This window comes from Tiliqua scincoides, chromosome 7 (assembly GCF_035046505.1).
Source record: "Tiliqua scincoides isolate rTilSci1 chromosome 7, rTilSci1.hap2, whole genome shotgun sequence".
In the NCBI taxonomy this organism is placed as follows: domain Eukaryota; kingdom Metazoa; phylum Chordata; class Lepidosauria; order Squamata; family Scincidae; genus Tiliqua; species Tiliqua scincoides.
The window spans coordinates 56,267,847-56,293,321 of NC_089827.1; the positions used below are offsets into that span (position 1 = coordinate 56,267,847).

The following is a 25,475-nucleotide window of genomic DNA, read 5'->3' on the forward strand; positions in this document are numbered from 1 at the left end:
ACAGTATGAGCAGGCTTTTCTCAACTTGGGTGCCAAACAGGATACAATTCGCCAGCCATGTATGGTAACCCACAAGGGACTCAAACACCATTTTTGCTGTGATTCCACTAACAGCCCATCACAACAGGATGTCTGATGCCTTCCTCGGCCGTGTTTGGAGTGCTGAGTTACAAGCTGTAGCAATTGACTAATAACCTAAACACTGGGAGACTACTGCAATGAGCCTGTATAGCCTGTAAGGAATTCCCTGCTTAGTAAGTAACTAGGGGCCCAATTGTATGCAGCTTTCCAGTGCTGATGGAGCCATGGCAATGGGGCATGTGGGAGAAGAGTCACAGAGGTATCCTCAAAGTAGGAAACTTTTCTAACCGTACCTTGGGGCAGCATCAGTGCTGGAAAAATGGGATAGGATTGGGTGTAGACTCTTAAAAGATTAATTAACACAAAAACAGCTAATTTCAACAACACTGAAATTCAGTTACAACAATATGGCACGGGGAGGCACAGAAACACTGTTCCCCCCTTTCTTTCACTAGGCTGTATTCCATTACCAGTATGGATTATACTCTTACAGAACAATTCTGTGTTTACACAGAAGTAAATTCTTGTAAGTGAGGAAAGTCTGACAAACTTATTCCTAGTAAGCATGCACAGGATTGCAGCCTTAATGTAGGTCTTGGCAACTGCTGCTTCCTATACCATGAAGAGAGAGTATAGAAGTCTTACCAACTCTGAACTGTTTTTCTCTGCTTAAGCTGTGCCTAGTGAGTGATATATCTGTCAAACATGGATAATCCAGTACCTTTGTTCTGTTCTAGCTTGGAGTTAGTTTCAAACAATCTGTATCTTTATAAGTTTCCCCCCAGTTTATTATTAGGGAATTAAAGAACCACTGGGGAAATATGGATACCTGTGTCAAGAACCCAATTAAGATATACACAGCCCAATCCTAACTTGTGCTGGAATAGGCACGCTGGCTGGCCTGCACTGTATCCAGCACAGGGTGAGGTGGATACTGTGCAAATTGGAGTAAGGCAGCTGTTCTAAAACTCTCTGGGAGAGTTTGAGAGCCACTAAGTTCTTGCGTGGGCGGGAGGGGGGAGGCAGCAGGGGCTGGCATAAGGGTCTTATGGTGGCCCAGCTCAACCTCAGAATTGTACTCACAACCTACAGGAAAAGTATTTTAACACATATTCTATGGCATGCTTCTTTTTATTCCAACTCTGCAACACAGTGCTCTGTGGGCCTACTATGGACATTCAAAAGCATTCCCTCCTATGCAATCACAGCCCTTGCTGCACAGGATATGGAAGTTAGGCATATTCTTTCCAAATATCTTAGCTGGGAGCAAATCAGACATATTATGACCAAATAGTTGTGCCTTTTAAATTAAAGACAAAAATCCATACTTTATTGACAACAGTGTTTTATTCATACCTACAAAAGAAAACAAGATGGTATCAAAAGGACAATTTACAAACTAATAGTAACATAGCTTTTTAGTATGCTGTGCCTGAACACCACAGAGCTATGAATCTCTCCATTCAAGTCTTCATTAATACAACAGGAATGTGTTCAAATACCAGTAAGGGTTCAAACAGAGCACTTATCCCACCCCAAAAGCCTCTGAAGTTCAGAGTCTGTATCTTTCAACTGAACAAAGCCCACATAGTAACTTATTAGGAAGGGAAGATATGAGGGATTGGCATTTCCACAATGTTCACTAGGAAACAGTGGACATGACCACTTTGCCAACAAGCTCTTTAGCTGGTACGTGGAACCAAGCAGCACCAGGTGGGACAGGAGTAGCAGTACATGCCATGGAGCACTCAGTGGTTGGTTAAACTCTTGACTAAACATGAGAGACTCTGAGCTGCAGCTGTCTTCAAACAACTATGAAAGCACAGCAAGATCCACAACTATTCTATGTCTGCAGAAGTTGCTGAAGACAGATGAAGACCATGCAGCATTCCTGACTGTCCTGAAATCTCTTTAATAGTGGGGCAGTAGGTGTTCTCCCCACATTCCCTACACTTGTAGATTTATTTCTGCATTAACAGATAGCTCAAAATGGCTTGGCAGGATACACACACAGATCAGTCAGTGTTCAGCAAATGAATGTTGATTTCCAATCTTTTTAGTACTGAAGCTTTCTGCTAGACTTCCAATATCCCAATTATGATGATGGAAGTCAAATGAGGAAAGAAAAATTTAAGTGGGCAATCTTCCCCCTCTCAGTTTGTGCTGACAACCTACCTGTATGTTGCATGAAGACACAAAAATGATACATCATTCCCCATCCTGTCTCAACTGAGGAACATAAATATAAAATCCATTTTTAATAAGCCAGCCCCACATTGTTATAAAATAACTTGGGCCGTCTTATTTGGTTGAAATATGCATTTTCCCAAACAGAAAATAAGGCAACCAACACTAAAGCACATACATTAGGCTTCTCAATCAATACATACGTGATCTCCTGCCATGTTATCTGAACGTGACAAATACGCTACCCCAAAAAATCAACTATTGCCAACTCTTCTACTAATAGTCACAAAACAAAAGCCAGTACTTGAAGAATCCCATCTCCACACCCACCTCCAACCTAAAACCTATCTCAGCCTGCAAAAATCAACGAGACTGAATAAAAGCATTTACTGAAGTTCCATCCTTTCCTAAAATTGTCTAAGATGCTACCTACCTGCAAAAAGCTGAGTGCAAGAGACAGCTGAAGACACTCAAAAGTCAAGGAAAACCCTAATCAGTTCAGGTATGAATGCAACTTCAAGAGATCAGCCAACTCTTCACTTTCCCCCTCAAAGAGAGGCTGGGATTAATTTTAGGCTAACAAACAAACCTTTATGACTGGAGACAGAAAAATTGAATCATTCAGTTGGTACAGTGAGATTCTTAACCTGCCCAGTAAGAGGTTCGCAATATTAAAAGAGGCACACCAAGTTAATGGAGATTGATTACTATGTACCTTCTGCTCCACTTCAGCATTTGGAAATTGGGGGCAAGTTATTCACAATCACATGAGTGCATGAAATCTAGTTGACTGAAATTTAAGAGCCACAGGGAATCTAATTGTCTTTTATTTTTATTTAAAAAAAAACACCCTAACTATCTAGTAATATAAACTGGGGTGAAAATACATTACAGCCAAAAAAAACCCCACTAATCTCCAACACTCAGTTTTTACATCCCTTCCCCAAAGGGCTGATATGGCATCCAGGAGCAACAGAAATATTAACCAAAATGGTAGGCTTATTTTTATGTTTAAGTAGGTTGGGGGTTTGGAACAACCATAAGCTGAGCCGATCTAGACTCTTACCAAAATTCACCTATGCCAAAATCCAAGGACTTGTTTAATTTTCATTGTAGAAGAAAAAAATTCAGCTCAAGTAATCAAAAGCTATGCCACCTATCACTTTCTGCTAAGAAGGGAGCACTCTTTAGCACCACCTTTCATGATGTTTACAGCATGGAGTACTTGCCCTCTCTGCAGCAAGTTTTCATACACAAGCCTCAGACACAGTGACAACTGGGCTGGGACTATCTGCCCTGGAGAGTCTCTCTAATTTTCATAAAAAAGAGACAATAATCATTCCAGATTTCCTAACATGCAAAGCCAAAATATGTATGTCCATAAAAGATATCAGCTTTCCAGTCAATTCTAATTTAAAAAATAAAATAAAATCATAATGTGGACTGCAGACCACTGTTTGTGGGCAGAATTTGGATGGTGAACTCTACATCTAACCTGCATTTGGGGGGGGGGGGAATATCACAATGGAGAAGCGAGGAAAAAGGAAGAAGAGAAGGTTATTAATTGTAAGTTTGGACTGGTCACCAGTAAACCAAAGTGATCTCACTTGCGTGAAGGGGGCGGGGGTGGAGGAGGTGGTGGATACTGGTAGCCAGCAGTCTGTCCCATATAGCCCATCACGCTAGTGCCTGGAGGCTGAGGAAATTGTTGCGACATGAGAGGCTGTGGCTGCTGGCCCGAACGGCCCATCCCTGCATACTGCTGTTGGGTGGTGCTCTGTGAGGCTCTCCCAGCAGTGGCAGTGCTGGCTCCAGCATAGCCAGCAGCACTATATTCTGCCCCATAGCCACTTGCACCATAAGCAGCAGCTCCATAGGTTCCCTGGGCATAACCATATTGGGTTTGCTGTGCCCCAAAAGCAGAATTTGGACTCCCATATGCACTACCATAGGCTTTGCTGGCTCCATTGGCAAAGCCATCACCACGATCACGGTCTCGGAAACTATTTGTGTCTCTTCTGCCATCTTTAACACCCCGAAGCCTCCGTTCACACTCCTCCTGGTACATCAGATTAGGATTGTTGGATGAATTGCTTGTACGATAACGAGAACGACCACCTGGTGGGATATATGATAAAAGTTTAATGCAGTGTCAAGTTCAAATATAACATTCCTAGATCAAGTTGGCTTCTACCAAGTCCATGCAGGCAACTCTAGAATCAACAGTGTTTGCCAACTCATCTTGAGGATGCTTGCATAACATGACAATTCTTTTCACATCTTATAACCCCAAGATTGAACTCTGTATTTCAAGACCTAATTTTCTTTTTTTTAAAAAAACCAACAAAACTATAAACACTTAGTAGAAAATTGCAAGTGCTAGATGTCTGAGCAAGTATTAATCAAGAAAGGGATTCATGGGGATTTTAGATTTTATGGAGATATTCAAACATTGAAAGCTATGAATAGAAGTGGTTCTGAAGTTCTGTGTTCTCAACATGGTGGGCACAGATGGAGCATGGAAAAAACCGTGGGCTTCAAAAATCCCTCCTGCCTACTCTGACTTTCTTACCACTGTCTGGAAGCTCATGCTAGGCCTCTAAACGCAAAATGGTGACATCACTGTGCAACATGTTCCGTGTCACTGTCATTGACTTCTTGGTTCCAGGGGAACCAACTTCCAGCAGTCCAGGTTTGGGAACCACTGCCCTAACTACACAGACCTCAAATGATTAATCTGGTATCTGTTGATTCAGTATCTGCTGGGTTTCCCAGGAACTTAACCCCAGTGGATAACAAGAACTGACTGTAAATCCTGTGCAAGCTACTACAGATAAGACGCACATTTCAACTATAGTAAGTTCTATAAAATGCAATCTTCATATAAAATGGTGTTTACTAAAAAAAACCTTATTGGATGTGATTTTTACAGTTATATGTTTGAAGCATTTCTTAGTCTTTGGATCTGTTTGCTGATAGTTACTTGGTGTCTTTCTTCACCCTTAAGGACAAAAACGCTTTGGGAACAGTTTTCACTTTTTTTGCTATGAACTCCTTGGCAATTTCTTTTTTAAATGAAAAGCAGCAAATAACTATTCTCAATACTATGAATTTGGCCTATACTTTATAGATTTAACCACACACCATTCACATGCACTTAAAAAAAAAGAACACACAAACGTTATTTTCTATATAAATTCTAATAACTAAGATAGTTTTGAAGGTACATACTGTGCTTCAGCATCCACCTTTCCTTCTGCCACATTTTGAACTCCTACTAGCTCCTAGTTTTCTAGTCTATGCCAAGCACACTACTGTGAATAAGGACCAAAATACTGGGAGCACCAACATGCATTTCAAATGTGTAGTGAAGAGTTTTTGCCTTCCATATTATTTCAATTCCAACAGTCAACCAAGGTTGTGCTCTGAAAGTCACATTTTTTCAACAGCATTCTGGGCGACTGTTCTTTGCCACGGCAATCCCTCTCCCTCTGAAGATTTGTCACCTAGGCTGAAGATATCCTTTAGTAAGCTTTCAATGACGAGACACAGGGATGAGGATATTCTTGGTCTTTATCCATACTTTTCACATACATTTTATCAACTCCTATCCCAACATATACGACTGTCTAAAGTTCAAACAATACAGCAGAAACCATCATGGATAGCCAACAGCCAAGTATACCTGAGATGGCAGAATCGTCAAAGAGTATCAAATAGCAGCACCGGAGTGGCTAGGCAGTCAAAGCCTAAAAACCTTGGAACTCTGTTCAGTATAGGTCCACTTTCAAATTTTATTAGGATAAAGTGGCTGCCGAAAGGATCCCTAACTGCCTGCTCTTTCATGCTTTACCCCTCATGGGGAGTAATGACATGTGATCAGGGCAATTCCCCAATGGTTATCCATACAAGTTTAAAATCACACAGCACCACCCACACGTGATGAGCCACAGAGAGATGACTGCAGCTGGAACTGTCAATGACATTCTCAGCTCAAGCAAGCCTGATACAGACACATATTCCTCAGCAGATAAAAGGGCAAATAAGAGAAAGGGAACCGACCCAAACACACAGCACCCCCCCCCCAAATTAGATTCATTGCACAGGAACGAGCATCTGAACAGAAGGTTCCAGATGAACTGGACCTATCCCAGCAACTGGAAAGATGACCACAAGTGCCTTAGGAGTGTTCCAATTACCACTGTAATCCTTCTTGGAACCCAGCCGATACTGGCATCACTCCAGCCCTTGACAACTACCCATTTAGAATAGCTACTGCCAAAGACAAACAAAGGAGCATCAAAATCTTACCTCCACCCCCACCACCTCCTCTATGGTCCACAAGTTGCATCAGTTTCGGATTAATGGCCTGGTTGGCTTCCTCTAGCACTTTGATTAGCTCTCTAGCCTGTTTCAGATTTCCGGGTGTGAAGAATGTATAGGCAGTGCCTTTGTTGGTGCTACGGGCAGTACGGCCAATTCTGTGCACATAATCTTCTGAGCTGTTTGGATAGTCGTAGTTTATCACAAACTTTACATCTTCCACATCTTGTGAGGCAACCAAAGCACAGTGAGGGGTTGAGGAGAGGGCAGTGGAGGAAGGATATGCCGACAGAAGGTGGGGAGCACAAATGCAAGTGACAGTAACAAGAGAAAAAAAATAAGTTAGTAACCATAAGGAATAATGACAGTACAGACTCTTCCCAACAGAACAGAAGGCTGAATTGGGAGATGGGCCCATCAGGAATAATTTAGTGGCTGTTCAGAATGTGGTTCACTATTCCTCTCAAATTCATCCACCCTTTGCTGTGTGCACGTCATGAACACACATTCACACAACGTTGCTCTCTGAACACTGACTTGTTGAATTCAGGTCATTTTATTTCACAATCGTAAACCAAGGAAGAAACAAATGGGACAGTCTTTTCAGACACCGCAAACCGAACTGGATGAGAGAGGGAGAGAGAACACACTGCCAAATGCCTTTAACTCTGTTAGGAGAAGTCTACAAAGTCCAGCCACACCAAGTCCACTTACCTGCCAATAATGAACTCAAAAGCAAAGCTTTTTGAACATGTTTTATGATTTGTAGTCATAAGCTGACATTGTTCCCCTCCCAGTATCCAAAGATATCCCAGTGACGGCAGAGATTAAACCTGTCAGTTTGGGTTAGTAGGTGGCTAGATTATTGCAATACTCCTCCTTTAAACGAGCACCATAACAACATTTAATTGCACCACTAAGTCCATCCTTGCTGAGGTTTTTAGATTTAAGACTATTTGTAGTTCATCCTGAACAAAGGCAATAAAGCAGATGAAAACTTTCCCAGTCATTGACCACACCTGATATTTCAGAGGTGTGTAGAAGACAGAAACTAAACTGTATAATGCTATGATAAAGGCCTGCCAAACAATATTAAGAAAAAACAGTTTTACATTTAAAGTTAACAGATCATTTACCCCCAAAAATTAAAAAAATCTGCATTTTAAGGAGAATATTCAAAATATATCCAAGATAAAACACAGATTGACTTTCCTTTTAAAAATGAGAAACATTCCCTGTTGTTACCAGACTGATGCACACTCCCTCCTCCTGTGGGAAATCGCTGCAGCCGATCCCGTCTCTTTGCCTTTTATTTTTGGCGGCCTCCTTTCGAAAACTCCGCCTTCTGACACGGGACCACTGGAGCGCGGGGAGCATGCATCAAGGTTCCATGGCAGCGAGAAGTCCCCACACACGCTCGCTCTGAACTGGCATAGATGCTTCTCTGTAGCCCCATTTGGTTGTCAAGCGCCTGAGAACCTGGGCTCACGCAAATGTTTCAGGTCCTCCAACGCTTGCTGTCCCCTCACAGGGCTTATAGGGGACAATTGTCAAAAATGAAGGTGCTAAAAATGACATTCAAAGGGTCAGGCTGCATCTATTGCCCAGACTGCATCAATTTCAAATAGAAGGATTGGGGAGGGGGCAAAAATACAAGTGGGTTGTAGCAGTGGCAAAGGGGTGATATGTCTGTTTCTTATTACAGCAAGGGGGGGCTCCTCAATCTTTCCAGACTCCAAAGTCCTGAATCACACCAAAAAGTGAGAAGGCTGATTTCACAGGGGCAGCGCGAGTCTCCAGCTAGGGTCCTTGGTGCAAAGATCTCAAAGGGCAAGTGTTGGGTAAGGGTAGACTGAGTGCATTCACATCTTCACAGCTAGGGTTTAATTCGAGTCTGACAGACAGCAGGCTATGTGGCTTCAGCCAATCCCATTCTGTACATCCATTAGCAAAGTAGCCATAATGAATACCAGGAAGCATTTTCTTGTTAGAAAGCAGAGACTCTGTCAGTTAACAGTAAAGGTATCAATGAATAGAAATCCAGGGGAGAGCAACAAGATAAAGGAGGAAAGATGGGCAGGGGACAATTTCCACCTTAGAAAGGTGTATTTCAGATCCTCATTCTCTAAAGGGGAGGAGGGGCAGCAGAAGAAACATGCAGTAAAAAAGGAGAGAAAAAAACTTTCTAATCTAGCTTGCACTGATGTAAACTATGTTCCTTAAAATCTGTCTTCCAAAGAACTAGAGGGATTCTGAATCATTCTAAAATGAAACCTGGCTATCTGGGGATGCATACCCAGTGAGATGCCCCCGGAAAAGGGTTGAATGGCTGAACATTAACTGGGAGGGGCAGAACCTAGCAAACACGATCATCTAGAGCTGCTTCGACCACCAATGTAGATATGTCCCCAGACCTGCACTAAGTGATCTGCAGCTGATATCAAAGTTTCTGTTAAAGAAAAACAAACAAAAAGAAATTTAATGATTTGACTTTAACAGAGTGAAGTGTAACCAAATTTTTTAATGAAAGAACAGTGCAGAGGGAAGTCTTCTCTCTTGGGGATAATTCACAAAGAAGCCATTACGGGGGACTCAACTTACCTGGAAGAAGCTTTCTGAGACCAATATTCCTTTGAGAAGAGGGAAAAACCCTGGTGACTCGGCCAAAAAGTGCGTGCCCCTGTTCTATGTTTTAGGTAGAAGCCTTCACTTTCCAGGAACTTGGAGGAATTCGTCCAGAGGTTTGCTGGTTAGGTATAATGCTTTGATAAAGCAGCAAACTCTGGGCCCCAAAACAAGCCAAGATGTTATTTCGTAACAAGAAACAGACTCTGGTACCTTTTCCCCACAGCCTCAGTGAAGTGGAGAAGGCAGAACGGGGAGACTGTTTTCTTTAACTAGTATCCAAATGAGTTGTTTTGGGGAAATCTGTAAGGACTGTTTTTAAGTGTCTAGGCAAGATGCACAACAAAGAAGCTACCAGCACACAGCAAGCCTGTTTAAAGACCACTGCTAGAGAAAGCAGCATTATCTTTTATTTAAAAAAGGGGGGGAAGGTTTTTAGCCTCATCCCTTCTCCTAACAGGCCCAAGTTCTACCTGCATAGATCCAGACATGACCCCAGAGGACAGAGACTGAAATCCATGGGAACATCACTTGAGAGAAGTGTTGGACAATTTAGGGATTGGGGGTGGGAGAATGAGGATTATGTGAGTAAAGGCTACCAATTTAGTATGGTTGTTGCATAAGAGCTACTGAGCACAAGCCACTTTCTCAGTACTTAAGAACCGAGTGTGACAGTACATTAACACGTTAAGGATACTCCCTCTGAACTACTTGAGGGATTATTTTTATTGATTCGGTATAAAATTTGCCACAGTGGGTCAGCCACTACTGAACGGCACCCAGGAGTGGCCTCTTCCATATTTAAGATCTGATGATATGGGAAAATGTAACATTGTACAAGATGCAGAGTTCAATCATGACACAGATAGATCCTCTTGAATAAGGCTGTTAACTCAAGCATCCACAAGAAACTCTTTTTACACTGTTGAAAGAAAACTCACACACAGTTCATGTGTGTGAAGTTGTGCTATGACTGGAAGAAGGGGGACGTCTACCTAAGAGGGTTAAACGAGCAATTACATTAATAATGTATTTACATTAGTAATGCATCTGGACAGAAGATGGCATTTTTAGACATTTGCTTTTCTCTGGAATTATTCCAACCAACAACTTATTGGATGCAGTCCAGGCCTAGCCATCCAGCCACAAAGCTGGAGCAGGAAAGAAGGTGGATGTGGTGGAATGATTGGGTCGAGTAATTGGATGTCTCTTCTCCCCACTGGCAAGCGATTAGTCATGCCTAGGCCTTGCTGCAGACCAAAGCCTGTTCGTTAGGATCAGGAAGAGATTTTGAATATGAAAGAAAAAAAAAGATCAATGTTAAAAAAGGCATTACACATGTGGGGGAAAGTCACGCTTTAAAATGCTTTGGAAAAAAAAGGTGTCTGAAACTAAAGCAACAACCTGAAAAGCAGGCAGCAGAGCCCATGTGTACAAACCTAGCCCACGAGATGCAACATCCGTAGCAATGAGAATAGGAGCCTTTCCAGAACGGAATTCTGAAACAGAACCGACCAGACAATTATGAGTTACAAAAACTTGTGTTAATAAGTTTGATGGTTCCAGAACAAGCTTGAAATCTTAGCATTGACCCATGTTAGGATTGTGTGAAATTAATTTTCAGGGGCTAGCTAAGAATAATGCCCCTTTGTTGGACACTCTTCAAGAAAGTAGTTAAATGTAAGTTTCAGTTCAGAAACTAACATTTACAAAAGTTAAACATGATCAACTCATACAGGAAGCTAACAGGTTTATAGTATTGTGCTGGTTGTGAATCACACCACTCATGAGTAAAACCAAGCCTGCAATTCTGTACCCATTTCTTTAGGAGTAAATTCCACTGAATTTAATGGGGTTCATTTCCAAGTAAACATGCAAAGGATTGTGCAGTGTGTTCTGGTAATTCAGACAAGTTCCCCTAACACTTACCATTAAGCACCCAATCTCTTTCTGGTTGACTCTTGTCCCCATGAATACACATAGCTGGCCAACTACCGAAAATAAAAATACAAATAGTTTTAGACAGTGTATGTATAAATTGCAGAAACATAAACATTTACAATACAGCTTAACTACAAATTCATATGGATTTAAGTGAACAAGGGCCAAATTTGATCCAACTTCCCAGTGCTGATGCAGCTGCAATGCAGCCCTGAGGTAAGAACAAACATTCCCTTACCATGAAAAGGCCTCCATGACTGCAGGAAGCACTGCATGCCCTGCTGGCATGGCTGCTTCAGGGCTGGAAAGTTGGATAGGGTTGGGCCACAAAGCAAAGTTTTAGTGATTTTAGGATGGAACAAGAAACAGAAGCCAAATCATGAGAGCCTTTTGGACACATGACAAAAATACCCATGGGACAATATTGCTCTGCAGGGAATAAGGAAATGTGAATAAGACTTTGGGTATGTACAATTTCCTTTCTCCTACTGACAACTGTTTTAATGAACCAATTTAACTACATTTTACCATCATTAGACCCTGGTTTCTTCATTCATTATGTTCTCAAGCAGGCAGCCAGGCCATTACTTTTATAGCCAGGACATAATTACAAATGAAAAAAGAGAAAATGCCCACAGAGACCAGAAGAGGTCTGCAAAGATTCTGAACACTTCTGTGCATCTCCTCTACCAGATATATGCCTATTTGTTGAAACCTTCAGCCTGCTGCCATCACTTGGGATTTTTCCCCTCTCTCTTTCTCTGGTATCAACTTATTGAGAATGTACTTCCAACTCACACCATTCACTGTATTTGCAGCCGAATCAAAACAGACTATTTTTAAATTAAAGTATGACTAAAATACCACACTTTAGTTACTTTGTGCACTGTTGTTCAGGCACCACTTTCACTTCAGCTACTCAAGGTCTTTAATAAGTTTCAATCAGCCACTGTACTGTTTGCATCCCCAAGATCTTCTCTTGTAAAGCTGTTTCTTTTTATAAAAAAAAACAGCTTCAATATAAATATTGTAACAGTGAACACATTTAACTTCTCCCAAAAGGACTCTATATAAGAGCATAATATATTGCTTTAATTCAGCACACTTTTCATTTGCAATACACTGTTTCAAATAAGAACTGAAAGACTTACCCATCTCTGCGCATCCTTCGAGTTAAGTCATCACACCGCCTTTTTGTCTCCACAAAAATAATAGTCTTGTTCTCTTTTTCAGCCATGATTTCTTCCATCAGTTGTATCAATCTATTTACCAAGCAAAAAATAAAATAATAAAGGGAGAATTATACACAAGAAAGTTGATTCTATTTTTTTTTTTTTTAAGGTGAGCAAAAAGGGTTCTTTGGATACCATTCAATCCATTCTAAATAGTACAACACCTATCCTAAGCTTTCTAGTTCAGTGATTATTTATGGACAAAGAGACTAGTTTTAGATTTTCCATCTTAACCACAGCTGAAATATAAGAGTGCACGAAACTAGATTCTGAATTTCTTTTTGTGAATTACTCATTGAGAAGGAAGAAAACAAAATAAACAAAACTCAATACATGGTTAACTGCTCTGACTGAACAACTGAATAGACCCAGCCTCATCTTAAACAATACAACTCTTATATAAGGTTTCCAGCATGTAAGAAATTGAGGGCAGTATAGAAGCATTTTTACTTGTGGTCCTTTTCGCTCTCCATGCACACATCCACTATTTGCAGAATATTATGGTTGGCACTGAGTTCCAAGTTCCCCACGTTTATCTGGACATAGTCATGCAAGAAGTCCTCAGCAAGTTGGCGAACCTCCTTTGGCCACGTGGCACTCCACATTAGAGTCTGCCTGTCAGGCTGAGAGGAAGAATGTGTTATCTGGGTGATAATCATAAAAATAGAAATTTGAAGGAAGCTAATATAGTAAAGGCCTACCCGAATTTGATCAACAATTTTACGAATTTGTGGTTCAAAGCCCATATCCAGCATTCTATCAGCTTCATCAAGTACAAGGTATGTACATCGGCGGAGGTTGGTTTTCCCTGCTTCCAGGAAATCAATCAGACGCCCAGGTGTAGCAATGCAAATCTCAACACCTTCAGGAAATACCAGGAGCAAAGAATAGGAGAGAGCATTAAAGTCACTTAAATATTCAATCACCCAAGTTTCCACACCCTGTTCCTAAGATTTCACCATATTAGTTATCCAACAGGTGTTACAGTTATCTAAGATAACGGATAATTCATCCTATACTTATACATATATTGACCAAATCAGATCAGTATCTATAATCAGATCCATCTGGATCACTATAGACAGCACAGACTGGCAGTTTCTGATGGGAATTTTTCTCTGCCCCACCTGGTGGAGCAAGGGATGGGTGCTGTTCCACCATCAAGCCACAGCTCTACCCCAAACTGTTAACTAAGCAGCACACACTCACTACTCATACTGTGCTTGTAGTGAAGCCATGCTCTTCAAAACTCCAAAACTTTTAGTGGAGATACTAGATGTACAATACAACTTGAGTTAGTACTGGAGAATTTTTTAAAAATAGAACTTCATATGCAATAGTCTTTTCATAATACTGTTATTTAATGAAAACTGTCAATGATCTTCCCCTTCATGAAGGTATTTAAGATGAATTCAAGTTCTAAAGAAAAGCCTCACTACTGCTACCTATATTATGCATATGTAGTCACAAACAGCATTACACGTCTACACACTTTTTATGACTAGCTGTCTAGGCAAGATTCAGTCCAAAGAACCATGTTTCTACTATTCATCCTTCACTCTCTAGTAAGGAAAATGATGATTTTAATGAACAATGGACAGATTAGAGTTGCACAAGTTAGTCTGCTACAACCAGCCTGTGCTTCACAAGCCCACAATCAATTACCTCTTTCCAAGTCTCTGATCTGAGGACCTTTCGGTGCTCCGCCATATATACAAGTGCTCTTCAGTCTTGAACATTTACCATAATCATCAGCTACCTGTTGGACTTGCTGCGCCAGCTCTCGGGTAGGAGCTAGAACCAAGCACTACAAAAGAAACCATTTTTAGTGCTGCCACTCCAAACTTAATCTGTGCTTACACAACTGCCATCACTCAAGTACTCAAGAGCCACAAGTGGAATCAGTCAAAGCAGTACACAGAAAACAACGAAATGATACTCACAATTGGACCATCCCCTCTTTCTAAGTATGGTTGATGGTTAATATGAACAATTGCAGGCAGCAAATACTGAAACCAAGAAAAAAATATATATATATCTATCAGAAGACACAAGAACTACAGTGTATATCAAGGCAACAGCTGAAGGGAAAAGCAATGCATGAGACACCCCAATAGATCAGCATAGTTCTTATGACCCTTAAATCTTTGGACACATTGTACTCTTCAGGTTTCAGGATTCCAACCATTAAACCACACAAAATATTTATGGTGGTATAAAGAGTAAGGAAGCAACAGCTCCTTCAACCTACAAGCAGTCAAGGAGGACAGACATGCTCATCTGATAAGCAGAGGATGCTGCTGTAAGCTGTCACATCTTTGTATTCTATGGCAGTGATTTTCAACTTTTTTGTCTCATGGCACACTGATAAGGTACTAAAATTGCAAAGCACACCATCAGTTTCTGGACAATTGACAAGGCACACCTTGCTATTGGTGGGGGGCTCATATCCCCAATGGTCCTATTAATAAATACCCTCCACCAAACTCCCACGGCACACCTGGGGACCATTCCCGGCACACCAGTGTGCCACGGCACAGTGGTTGAAAATGGCTATTCTATGGTATAAGGAAATAAAAATCTCCTTGATTTGATCTGACACAATGAAAATATTTATACACTGGCTCCCCAAGTTACAGTCTCCCCAAGCTACGGGTGGCTGCATGGGCAATTGCAGGATACTCTTCAGTGGTGCTGGTGTGCAGGTGTGAAAGCTCTGGGCCAGCAAGAACCATGTGTTTTCACTTAAATACAAAGCCCTGAAATCTAACCTGTACTTAAGTAGGGGATGTACTGTACACTGCTTTTCAAGAAAATAGTCCATAAAGCTGTTTACACAGTTAAATAAATGAAAAGATGGGTCTCTGTCCCTAAGAGGATCACAATCTAAAGAGAGACACCAGCACTCAGCCACTGCAAGACACCCTAGGCCAGTGGTTCTCACTCCTTTAGCACAAGGACCCACTTTTTAGAATGAGAAGCTCTGTCAGGACCCACCAGAAGTGATGTCATGACCGGAAGTGTTATCATCAAGCAGAATCATTTTTAACAATCCTAGGCTGCAATCCTGCACTTACACAGGAGTAAGTCCCATTTACTAGCATTGTTAAAGGAATATGTGTAGTAGCTTGTTAAAGTACAGGTCTATAACATTTCCCCAAATGAACTCAACATACCGTGGTAGCATCAATATATTAAAAATAAAATATTGAAATGAATGGGGACCCACCTGAAATTGGCTCACAACCCACCTAGTGGGTCCTGACCCACAGTGTGAGAAACACTACCCTAGGTTGAGTAGGGACAGTTGCCCTCCTACAAAATGTAAGAAGTACCTCTTAAAAGATCCCCTCACATTGATGTTGCTCAACTACAGGTTGTGAAGAATGCCTTACAGTCATCATATCCAATCCAGTCACAATTCCATGCGCCTCATACTTATTATGTGCTTCTGAATGCCACAAAACCTAAACATATTTGTGTGCAGCAGTTGCTGTTATCAGCAAAGAGATGGATCCAAGTAATTGCTTGGCTCTAAGATACCAGTTTAAGGTTTCATTGTTATAGTTATGTGGAGGCAAGTCCCAATGAATGAAATGACTTATTTTTGAGTAAACATACACAGGATCAAATCGTACAATACAGAATGCAAAAAAACTTAGCCAAATGCATCCCCTCAGCTTGTTATACATATTTATCCTATCTGCAGAAGCAATTCATAACACAAGTATCAAGACACTAATTCAGGATAAACTCTAGTATATCTCTTAAGTGACATGGGGAGGAGGAGATAGGATACTAGATGAAATATGTGTTTTATAATTTGTACAAATGGATCTTGGACAACTCTACTTTGTGACTGAACATAAGATAAAAAGAGTTAATTTTAAAATGAACAGGATGCACAGATGACAGTTATCTGACAGAAAATGAAAGATACATACTGCCAATGTTTTCCCAGAGCCAGTCTGTGCAATGCCCACCATATCACGGCCACTAAGGGCCAATGGAAAACCCTGGCACTGAATTGGAGTTGGTTCTGTGAAATGCTGGTCCATCAAGACATCCATTACATACTCTGAAAGTTAAACACACAGAAAAAAACACTCAAAAAATGAAGGGTAACAAGGTATCTATATAACACTTGCTCTGTGAATCAGGTTCTACTAAAATAAATTTCTGCCACACTGTTAGGTCCAGAGTGCAGTTTTCCCCAAAGCTAAGTGTTAAAGGTTTCTGGAGTCATGCATATCTGATTAGAAGATCGTCACCAAGACTATGGCCCCTCTCCCAAAAACTGTACTTCACTGGCCCCAGAATACTTACGTGGAAAGTTACACTGATGGAAGGCAAATACAGGCTTGGGACAAACATCTGCTCCTCTTACTGTGATCTCTTTCTTTCTTCTCAGTTCTTCAATCTCATACTATTTAGAGAAGCGAAACATACAAGTAAACCTTGTGAAGGAGCAATTACATAACCTTCCTTCATTATGAGAAAAGTTATTGGCAGTAATTAAGATGACCCCTTTATGTCCCACGTAATCTTACATATGGCACTTAATATGTTCTCCAATTAATAGCACTTAATGTTGCAAGACACTTAATGTTTAATTATTAGTGCTTAATGTTGTTACCATGCAATAAGGACTTATTCTTCTTCCCATTAGGCCTGTTTTCTAACAAGTACTTTAATTCCAGTAAAGACTGGAATTCATGTCCAAAATGCCACCACACTGGCTCCAAATAGGAAGTAAAAAAACTACAACCTCTACAATTACCATCCAGAGTATAAATCAAACCAGCTTCCAGAAGCAGTCTTTCAACATACTAGATACACTTTCTCACTGTACTCCACACATTCTTCACAATATTATTAAGAATATTTATATAATGCTTTTCAACAAAAAGTAGTGCACAAAGTGGTTTACAATACAAAAATAAATAATTTCTAGCCTCTAAAGGGCTCAAAGTCTAAAAAGAAATGCATTAGAGACACCAGCTACAGCCATGGGAAAAGAAGCCATGCTGGGGTGAAGAGAGACAGAAAAATCACAAATATGAAACACTACTATGATTGCAATGCTATACATGCTTCCCTGGGGGTAAGCCCCATTGAACATCATGGGAGTAGACTACTTCTGAGTAGACACACATAGGGTTGTGTAGCAAGCTGCCTACATCAAGAACTTATTCCCATCTGTATTTCAATTGAAAATCTAGCAAATGGTTTTCCCTACTGTAGCTGGTGGCTTCCTGCATGCTACTCAAGTCAACCAAAGACTTGTGAGTAATTTCAACAACTACTGGGCAAGCTGAAGGCTTTTGTCCTGACTTTTCTCTTTTCTAAGATTTCTACATAATGGCAATGTTTCAATAAATGCTACCTTGATTACAAAATAAAAAATGAACCCGTTTTGTTATGTTCAAAAGACAGGTATGGATTTGCCAAAGGCTTTATCATCCCACAGTAAGCCGTCAATAACCCTATGAAAAAAACAACATCTAAAAGCATTCTAGTTTCCTGTGTCTATTATCTGTACATCAGTTTCAAACAATTTCTAGCAAAAGATGAACCAGACAATTAGCTGAGCATGTATTTCTAGAGACAAAACTGATTTGAGAAGTTGCATCTTAAAAACAGCAAGAACTTTTATGACAATTAGACCAACTTTTTCTACTCACCTAGTTCTACCATCTTTAAGCAATAATAGTTTGATAACATCCTTTCAAAACTAAATTTATTCCAAAAATCAATTTTTTCTTTAGTTATGTAAACAGCTTTATGAAATACTTTTTGCTGAAAAGCAGTACATAAATATTTTTTAAATTATTTTGACAAAATGCAATTTATGATTTTTTTTAAGTCTTATCTCTACAGTCCAGATCACTGATATGCTACAAACTGCTAACATAAGTATGTCTGAGCAGGTGGGCTCAGTAAATGTTTGTGGTTTATAAATTTCTGTAGGTTTATTTCCAAGAATTGTGTAATTATGAAAAAGATCAACAAAAACTGTATGCAGCACACTGACAAGATATATGATTATAGTGTCTATGTTGACAAAGGAGTCTGCAGAAATTCTAGTCATTTGCAATCTTAAAAGCACCCAACAGGAAGTATTAAAATTAAGAAAGCTGCCAAATTGCCAAGGACAAAAGAATAAAGAAAACTTACTGGAGTGAGTCTGGCCACTTCTGGATGCTCAACATAGAAGTTCTTCTCAAACTTGGGCAACTCATTCAAGTCCCATTTCTTCTTACGAAGACGCTCTCCCGGATTCCCAAATTTCTTGGGAGCAAGAGGACTACCAAACCTGGAGGAGTTATAGGATAACTTTTTAAAGAGTATTAAAAAAATTAAGTATCTGTTTTTTTGTAAATTGCCCAAGGACTACCAGTCACAGTTATCTAGGAAAACACTATCAGACACTGTGGCAACTACTTTCAAAATACATGACTAAAGTTACACAAAAGGGAGTGTTGATCAACTTTTCCTCTTTCATTCTTTACTAGACAATATACCAGCCAACAATTAATGAACAAAAGGAAACATTAGGGGAACAGAAGTACAGAACAAAACAGCCCATTTTCAGGAAATATCACAAGGTGTTTATTCAAGGTAGAGCTATCTAGTGCAGCAAAAGAGAATCAAAACTACCTCAAGCAATTAATTAAATCCAGGTTTGGAAAGCAAAGATAGGGAATATGGAAGATTTCTTTTAAGAAAAATTGAATGCCCCCTGCAACACTATTAGACCAAGACAGAAAACCCAAGCCTACTACAGAATATCGGCTGTTAAGCCCCAACTCCAAAGTGACCACACAAGTTGTAATGAACCACTTCCAAAACTCCAAAGACAAAAAGGGTGCCCCTTCTCTTACTGTCCATCAGCAAAAAAAAAAAAATGCTGCTACAGCCACTCTAAACCCCTATTTTTTCTGAGATATTTATCCCAAATGCTAAATGCATAACAATAATTCTGGCACACTCCCCTAAAACATCCTCCGGCACTGGATGATTTGTTATACTTTTAATAACACAATCTTATACAGATTTAGTATAAAGTCCCACCAAGTTTAACCTTACAGTACAATCATAAACATGTCTACTCAGAAGTAAACCCCACTGAGTTTAATTAAATTTAATTCCAAATATATAGGAATGCTGACTTGGTGTATATCCAAAAAGAGGCGCTCACATCACTGAAAATCAGTTATACTAAATTAATAAGCTCCACAGGAACTGTGCTGATCTCCATGCTGAATGCTGCTAATTTAAAGAGACTAGCAGAATCAGTATGGGCAGCTACCACAGGGCCACTGCCATGGTAGATGCTGTTCACAGCAATTCTTATTTTGGTGCTATAATGGGCAGAAAAGCAACACTTGAAAGTGTTTCTTTTCAATATGAACCACATTAAGATGCCAGGTGATCTCCATTTTATGTGAAAGCAGTTTCAAAGCATGTGCAAGTTACACACACTGAAATCAATTTCCCCTGATCTGGACAAGTCCAAGTGAGCATGCTTCGGATTGCAGGACAAGCTCAAGTGACTAAATTAGTAAATGACAAATGAATTAATTGAACCTTTGACCTATTACAGGCACCCTGGATCAACTCCTTGTGTGTGCATATGTGTAATAGGAATGACAGGAGATGTTAATTAGGAGCAGATAACAGACATCATAAATGACAATCCCTCTTCCTGTTCTCACAACTGAGCAAAAATACGTAGGCGCTAAAGTAAAGAGTGAAACTGCAGCTTCATAACACAATTGGGAAGCTCTTTTAATGGCTGACATCGACAGCCACAAGAGGAAGCACTGCAATAAGCTTCTAAAAGCCATCCCATTAGAACCCATAGAAGGGAAATGTACTCTTGTGTAAAGTGAAAATGCCTGCAATGTCTGTCAGGATTGGAGTCCACAACTGAGGGTGCATCAGCACAAGGCACCAGAAGGTCCTCTAATTAGCTAATGACAGAGACAAGAACCACAATGAAACTTCGCTACTACCTCTGTGATTCCCTCCCCAAATTTCTACCTCTCCTAGAGCCCAATCCTATCCAATTTTTCAGCATCATGCAGCTGCAATTCAGCTCACAAATTAAGGCAACCATTTTCAACCATGGTGTCGTGGCAGTTGGTGTGCTGCAGGAATTTGGAAGAAGGTCATTTATTAGCAGGGCCACTGGGGGATGTGAGCCCCTCAGGGGCAGCAATGTGTGTCTTGTCAATTGTCAAAAAATGATGGTTTGCATTGACCATTTTAGCACCTTGTCAGTGTGCAGTGACAAAAAGAGGTTGAAAACCACTGGGTTAACAAATGTTCGCTTACTTTGAGGCCTCCAGAACTGCCCACCACCACCACAGAATGCAGTGTGAAACCCACTGGCAAGGCTCTATCAGCATGGGAAAATGGGATAGGTCTGGGGCCCTAGTCCCCCATGAGGCAGCTCCCCATCCATACATTTGACCCCATATCATGATGCCACTGCGCAGGAGCCTAGTTATGGCCAACTTGTCAGTTGATAGCCATGTTCCTTCCTCCTCTCCCAGGCAGGACTCAGGCTGCAATCCTATTCTTCTGAGAAAACATGCATAGGATTGGGCTCCAAGGCTGCACTCCTATCCACAGTTTCCTGGGAGTAACCCCAATGACTATGATGGGACTTACTTCTGAGTAGACATGCATAAGATAGGGCTCTAAGGTTGCAATCCTATCCACACTTCCCTGAGAATAAGCCCCATTGACCATAATGGGACTTACTTCTGAGTAGACATTCATAAGGTTGGGTTCTAAGGCTGCAATCCTATCCACACTTACATGGAAGTAAGCCCCATTGACTATAGTGGTGCTTGCTTCTGAGTAGAGGTGCTTAGGATTCGGCTGTAAAGCTCCAAGCCTATCCACACTTACCTGGGAGTAAGCCCTGTTGACTATAATGGAGCTTACTTCTGAGTAGACGCGCATAGGTTGGGCTCTGAACCTGCCATCCTCTCCACACTTACCTGGGAGTGAGCCCCATTGACTATAGTGGCGCTTACTTCCGAGCAGACACGCGTCCCCCCCCCGCCTTCCTTACCCGCCACGATCGCGGTCGCGGCCTCGGTCCCCGAAGCCTCTCATCCTGGCAGGCCGCAAGAGTCCCTCCCTGGCGCAGAGCGACGCGGGCGAAGGGAAGCGGGAGGCGAGAGGGCCGCGCCGACCAGGCCCGGCTGCAGCTCCGGCAGGTTCTGCCGCTGCTACAGCCCTGCAGGGGCGGCCTCGGCAGCCTAGCTTCCTTGGGCGGAGGGGCGGCTGGAGCCGGTTCCGCGAGGCTCGCGCGGGCTGAGCGGAGGGAGAAGGCGGGCGGCGACGGCACCAGCAGCGGCCCAACCGTCCGTCTTCTTCGGAGTCTCCACACAAAATGGCCGCCTTCACCCCAGCTCGCCGCTTCTTACGCTAGCCGCCTGCTTCGCGCTTGCGTAAGTCACGTCTGTGAATAGCCGAGGGGAGAAGAGCGCCTGCGCTTATTCTCAAACGCTATATACGTTATTTCCGCTCCGGAGGGGATGCGCCGTGGCAAGGAAATGCCGTGCCGTACACAGCTGGCGTAGGCCTGTCTTCGCTGTTTGCGCGGGAAGCCAACTTTTCGCCTTCTGCGCAAAACGCGTATCTCCCGCGAAGCTTAGGAGACGTTACGCTATGAGATACGAAAGCACTGCCGCCCTACGTCGCTGGTTCTGTTTTTTGCGTAGGGAAGCCAAGGTGTTCCATCTTGCATAGAGGCAGCGAGGAAGCAGCAGAATAAGGGAATTCCGTAGCGTAGCTGTGTGTCAAGAATAGGGCCTGCTGTAGCAGAGGAGGTGGCACTCGGCTGGGGAGACAATAAGCTCTGCCCATGTGCTGGGAAGGTCTCGCTCTCCACTTCCTGGCACTGCAGTGCTGATGAGCCGCAGGCTGTTTTCTTGTGTGGCTCTTCATAAGGAAGTTCTGGAAACGGGTGGCCCCATTTCTGCAATGAAAAGTCAGCCCTTAGAGCCTGGCTCCAGGTTGAGAGCACATGCCTACTCAGAAATAAGTGCCATTATAGTCAGTGGGACTTACTCCCAGGAAAGTGTGGATAGGATTGGGCTCTAAGCACCCCTTCCAAAAGCTCAGAGAACATAAGAACAGCCCCACTGGATCAGGCCATAGGCCCATCTAGTCCAGCTTCCTGTATCTCACAGCGGCCCACCAAATGCCCCAGGGAGCACACCAGATAACAAGAGACCTCATCCTGGTGCCCTCCTTTGCATCTGGCATTCTGACATAACCCATTTCTAAAATCAGGAGGTTGTGCATACACATCATGGCTTGTACCCCGTAATGGATTTTTCCTCCAGAAACTTGTCCAATCCCCTTTTAAAGGTGTCTAGAGATGTAGGCATTACTGTAGTTGTGATCTGATCATGGAGTAAATGCCCTCTGCATATGCTCAGAGGAACTCTCTCCTTTTGTTATCCTGGTAAAGAGCCAGGGTGGTGTAGTGGTTTGGGAGGTGGACTTAGAATCCCCCCTCCCCAGCCATGAAGCTTCTTGGGTGACCTTGGGCCAGTCACTTTATCTCAGCCTCACCTACCTCACAGGGTTGTTCTGAGGACAAAAGGAGGAGAGCAGCTGTGTACACCGTCCTGAGCTCTTTAGAGGAAGGGCAGTATAAAAATGTGAAAAATAAAATTAAATTATCACTGTACATAGAATAGGTTTGGGAACTTAGGGCCAAACCCTATCCAACTTTCTAGCCCTGGTGTAGCCGTGCCAATTGGATGTGCGCCGCATTCTGTGGTAGGAGGGTAGTTATGGAGGCCTCCACAAGGGAATATTTGTTCCCTCACCCTAGGGCAGGGGTGCCCAAACCCCTGCCCAGGGGCCACTTGCAGCCCTCAGGGACCTCCAGTCTGGCCCACGAGGAGCCTCAGTCTCCAATGAGTCACATATGATAAACTTCAGATGTCTGAGAGCCGCAATAGAGGTGGGACCTCAGCATTCACTGATTTGACTCGCCACTGGGGGGGGGGGTCCACCTTTAAATGCCTTCTATCAAGGAAAAAAAAGCACCAAAATTCAATTTCCTACATTCACGTAGTTAAACTACACTGGCTGTTAAAGATAGCTGTAAAGACCCGCTTATGGGTTTCTTGCTCTTCCATTGTCGCCCCAGAATGCATTGGTATATACACTCTACAGCATCTAGGCACTAGTTGGGGTGAATAATGGAATCAAATTAATAGAATCTAATGGAATAATTTCAGTCCATTATTCTCCCCGGGTAGATGGGACTCATTAGCCTGGGAAGGCAGCTCATCTGAGAGAAGGAAAACTCTGATCCCAAACCTCCACTGCCTTGTGGCTACATCCAATTATGGAAAAGGCTTCAGGAGTCAACCTCGAGGCAAAATCCGGAGCCGGAGTCCCTGAGGCAGTTCATGGCTGAACACAGTCATGTTCTGGCAACTCCTGCGACGCCGCTGGAACCAACCGTATTGGCCTCTGCCTTTCCATTGGACCATTTCAGCGACGTGGAGAGGGTGGATTTGCTGCATGGGTAACAGTTTATCCTCCATACCTACTTTACCCAGGCTTCGCGCTCTGGAGAGGACACTGTTCCAGAACCACCATTCAGAGCGTGACACCATAGTCTTTCGAGACTGAAGGATGCCAACAGCATTCTCCCCATCTAGTGGCTGAATGAGGTATAGCGTCTATATACGATGGCATTCTGGGGCAACAATGGAGGAGCAAGAAACCCGGAAGTGGGTCTTTAAAGCTATTTTTCCACTGATTTGGTGTCCACTCAGTTGTTGTTTTTTAATCCATTGGGGTTGTGGAACAGAACCCTGGTGGATAACAAGATACGACCTGTATTAAAGAAGCATTAAAATTCTTAAATATTTACTCACCATAAACATTAAACTTCTGTTTTAATCCAGTGGATTCTCGGTTTACACCCAGTAAATAATTATAAAGCCTGAACATTTTTTCATTTACCTTTTATATTAATTTTGATACAAAAAGAAGCTTAACCAACATATTTCTGAAAGAGCTCAGAAATATGTTGGTTGAGCTTCTTCTTGTCAAAGAGCTGCATGTGGCTAGTAAGCTGTGGTTTGGCAATCGCTGCCATAAAGTCCCATGGCGGATATCCTCCATTAATTTTTTCTATCAGTGGATATTAGCTAGGCAGTGTGCCACTGAATACCTGTTGGAGGGAGCATAGTTTCATAGGTGATTAACAGCCCATTCCTATGCATATCTACTCAGAAGTAAGTCCCATTGGAGTCATAGGGGCTTACTCCCAGGAAAGTGTGGATAGGATTTGGCTGTAAGGGCCCAATCCTATCCAACTTTTCAGCACTGGTGCAGCTGCAATGCAGCCCTGAGGTAAGGGAACAAATGTTCCCATACCTTGAGGAGGTCATTGTGACTGCCTCCCCACCACAGGATGCAGTGTACTCCCCATTGACACATTTGCACTGGCACTGGAAAATTGGATAGGATTGGGCCCTAAGACAAGAGCTGGACTCTGAACTCTGATAGACAACTAGCTTTATCCTGATGCCAGTTAGATAAAACACACTTTCTTTGCATTCACATTGCCTTGACTAGCAGGATGAAACCAAACATGTGTGCCTCTGTGTGTTGGTTGGGAAGCTGTTCAGAGAGAAAGGGAAGAATAAGAGGTCAACTAGAATAAACCTTTGGGGCTTCCACTTACTGTTAGTAATAAACAGAGGAAAAAGGTATTGTAGTTCATGTTTTTCAAAGACAAACTGGAACAGTTTTAAACAGAATAAAAACCAAAATTTCAACTTCCATCAAATAAAACTCATTTAATGTTAAAACCTTTTTAAATTATTACCATTCCTCCAGTACAAACAAATTCCATCACCACTTAGCAGTTTGTGTTTTATGTGGAATATCCTGTAACAGATATATTTTTTAAATGGTAAATTATTAATATATTCCAATAACGTTGGATATATTTATGTCCAATATATTTCAAAAACATTCAGTACTGCACATGACTGGCTTGTCACCTGTTCAGGGCCAACACTCTTA

The 25,475-nt window shown here is 42.0% G+C and overlaps 1 protein-coding gene across 3 annotated transcripts; it reads right to left on the bottom strand.

Moving 5' to 3' along the window:
- Positions 1-1,409: 1,409 nt before the first annotated feature.
- Positions 1,410-21,788, bottom strand: DDX17 (DEAD-box helicase 17). Of its 3 annotated transcripts, XM_066633122.1 has the most exons (13): positions 21,478-21,788; positions 18,567-18,705; positions 16,716-16,815; positions 16,334-16,467; positions 14,333-14,398; positions 14,055-14,196; positions 13,091-13,251; positions 12,840-13,012; positions 12,309-12,419; positions 11,146-11,207; positions 10,656-10,715; positions 6,580-6,816; positions 1,410-4,386 (listed from the first exon to the last, which is right to left on the bottom strand). In XM_066633122.1, exons 1-13 carry the CDS (start codon positions 21,519-21,521, stop codon positions 3,872-3,874), a joined length of 1,944 nt encoding a protein of 647 aa, XP_066489219.1. In that variant the 5' UTR covers positions 21,522-21,788; the 3' UTR covers positions 1,410-3,871. The 3 variants fall into 3 exon arrangements, with proteins under 3 accessions (XP_066489219.1, XP_066489220.1, XP_066489221.1); XM_066633123.1 differs by lacking the exon at positions 6,580-6,816; XM_066633124.1 differs by lacking the exons at positions 1,410-4,386; positions 6,580-6,816 and adding an exon at positions 7,013-9,040.
- Between the last annotated feature and the right edge of the window lie 3,687 nt (positions 21,789-25,475).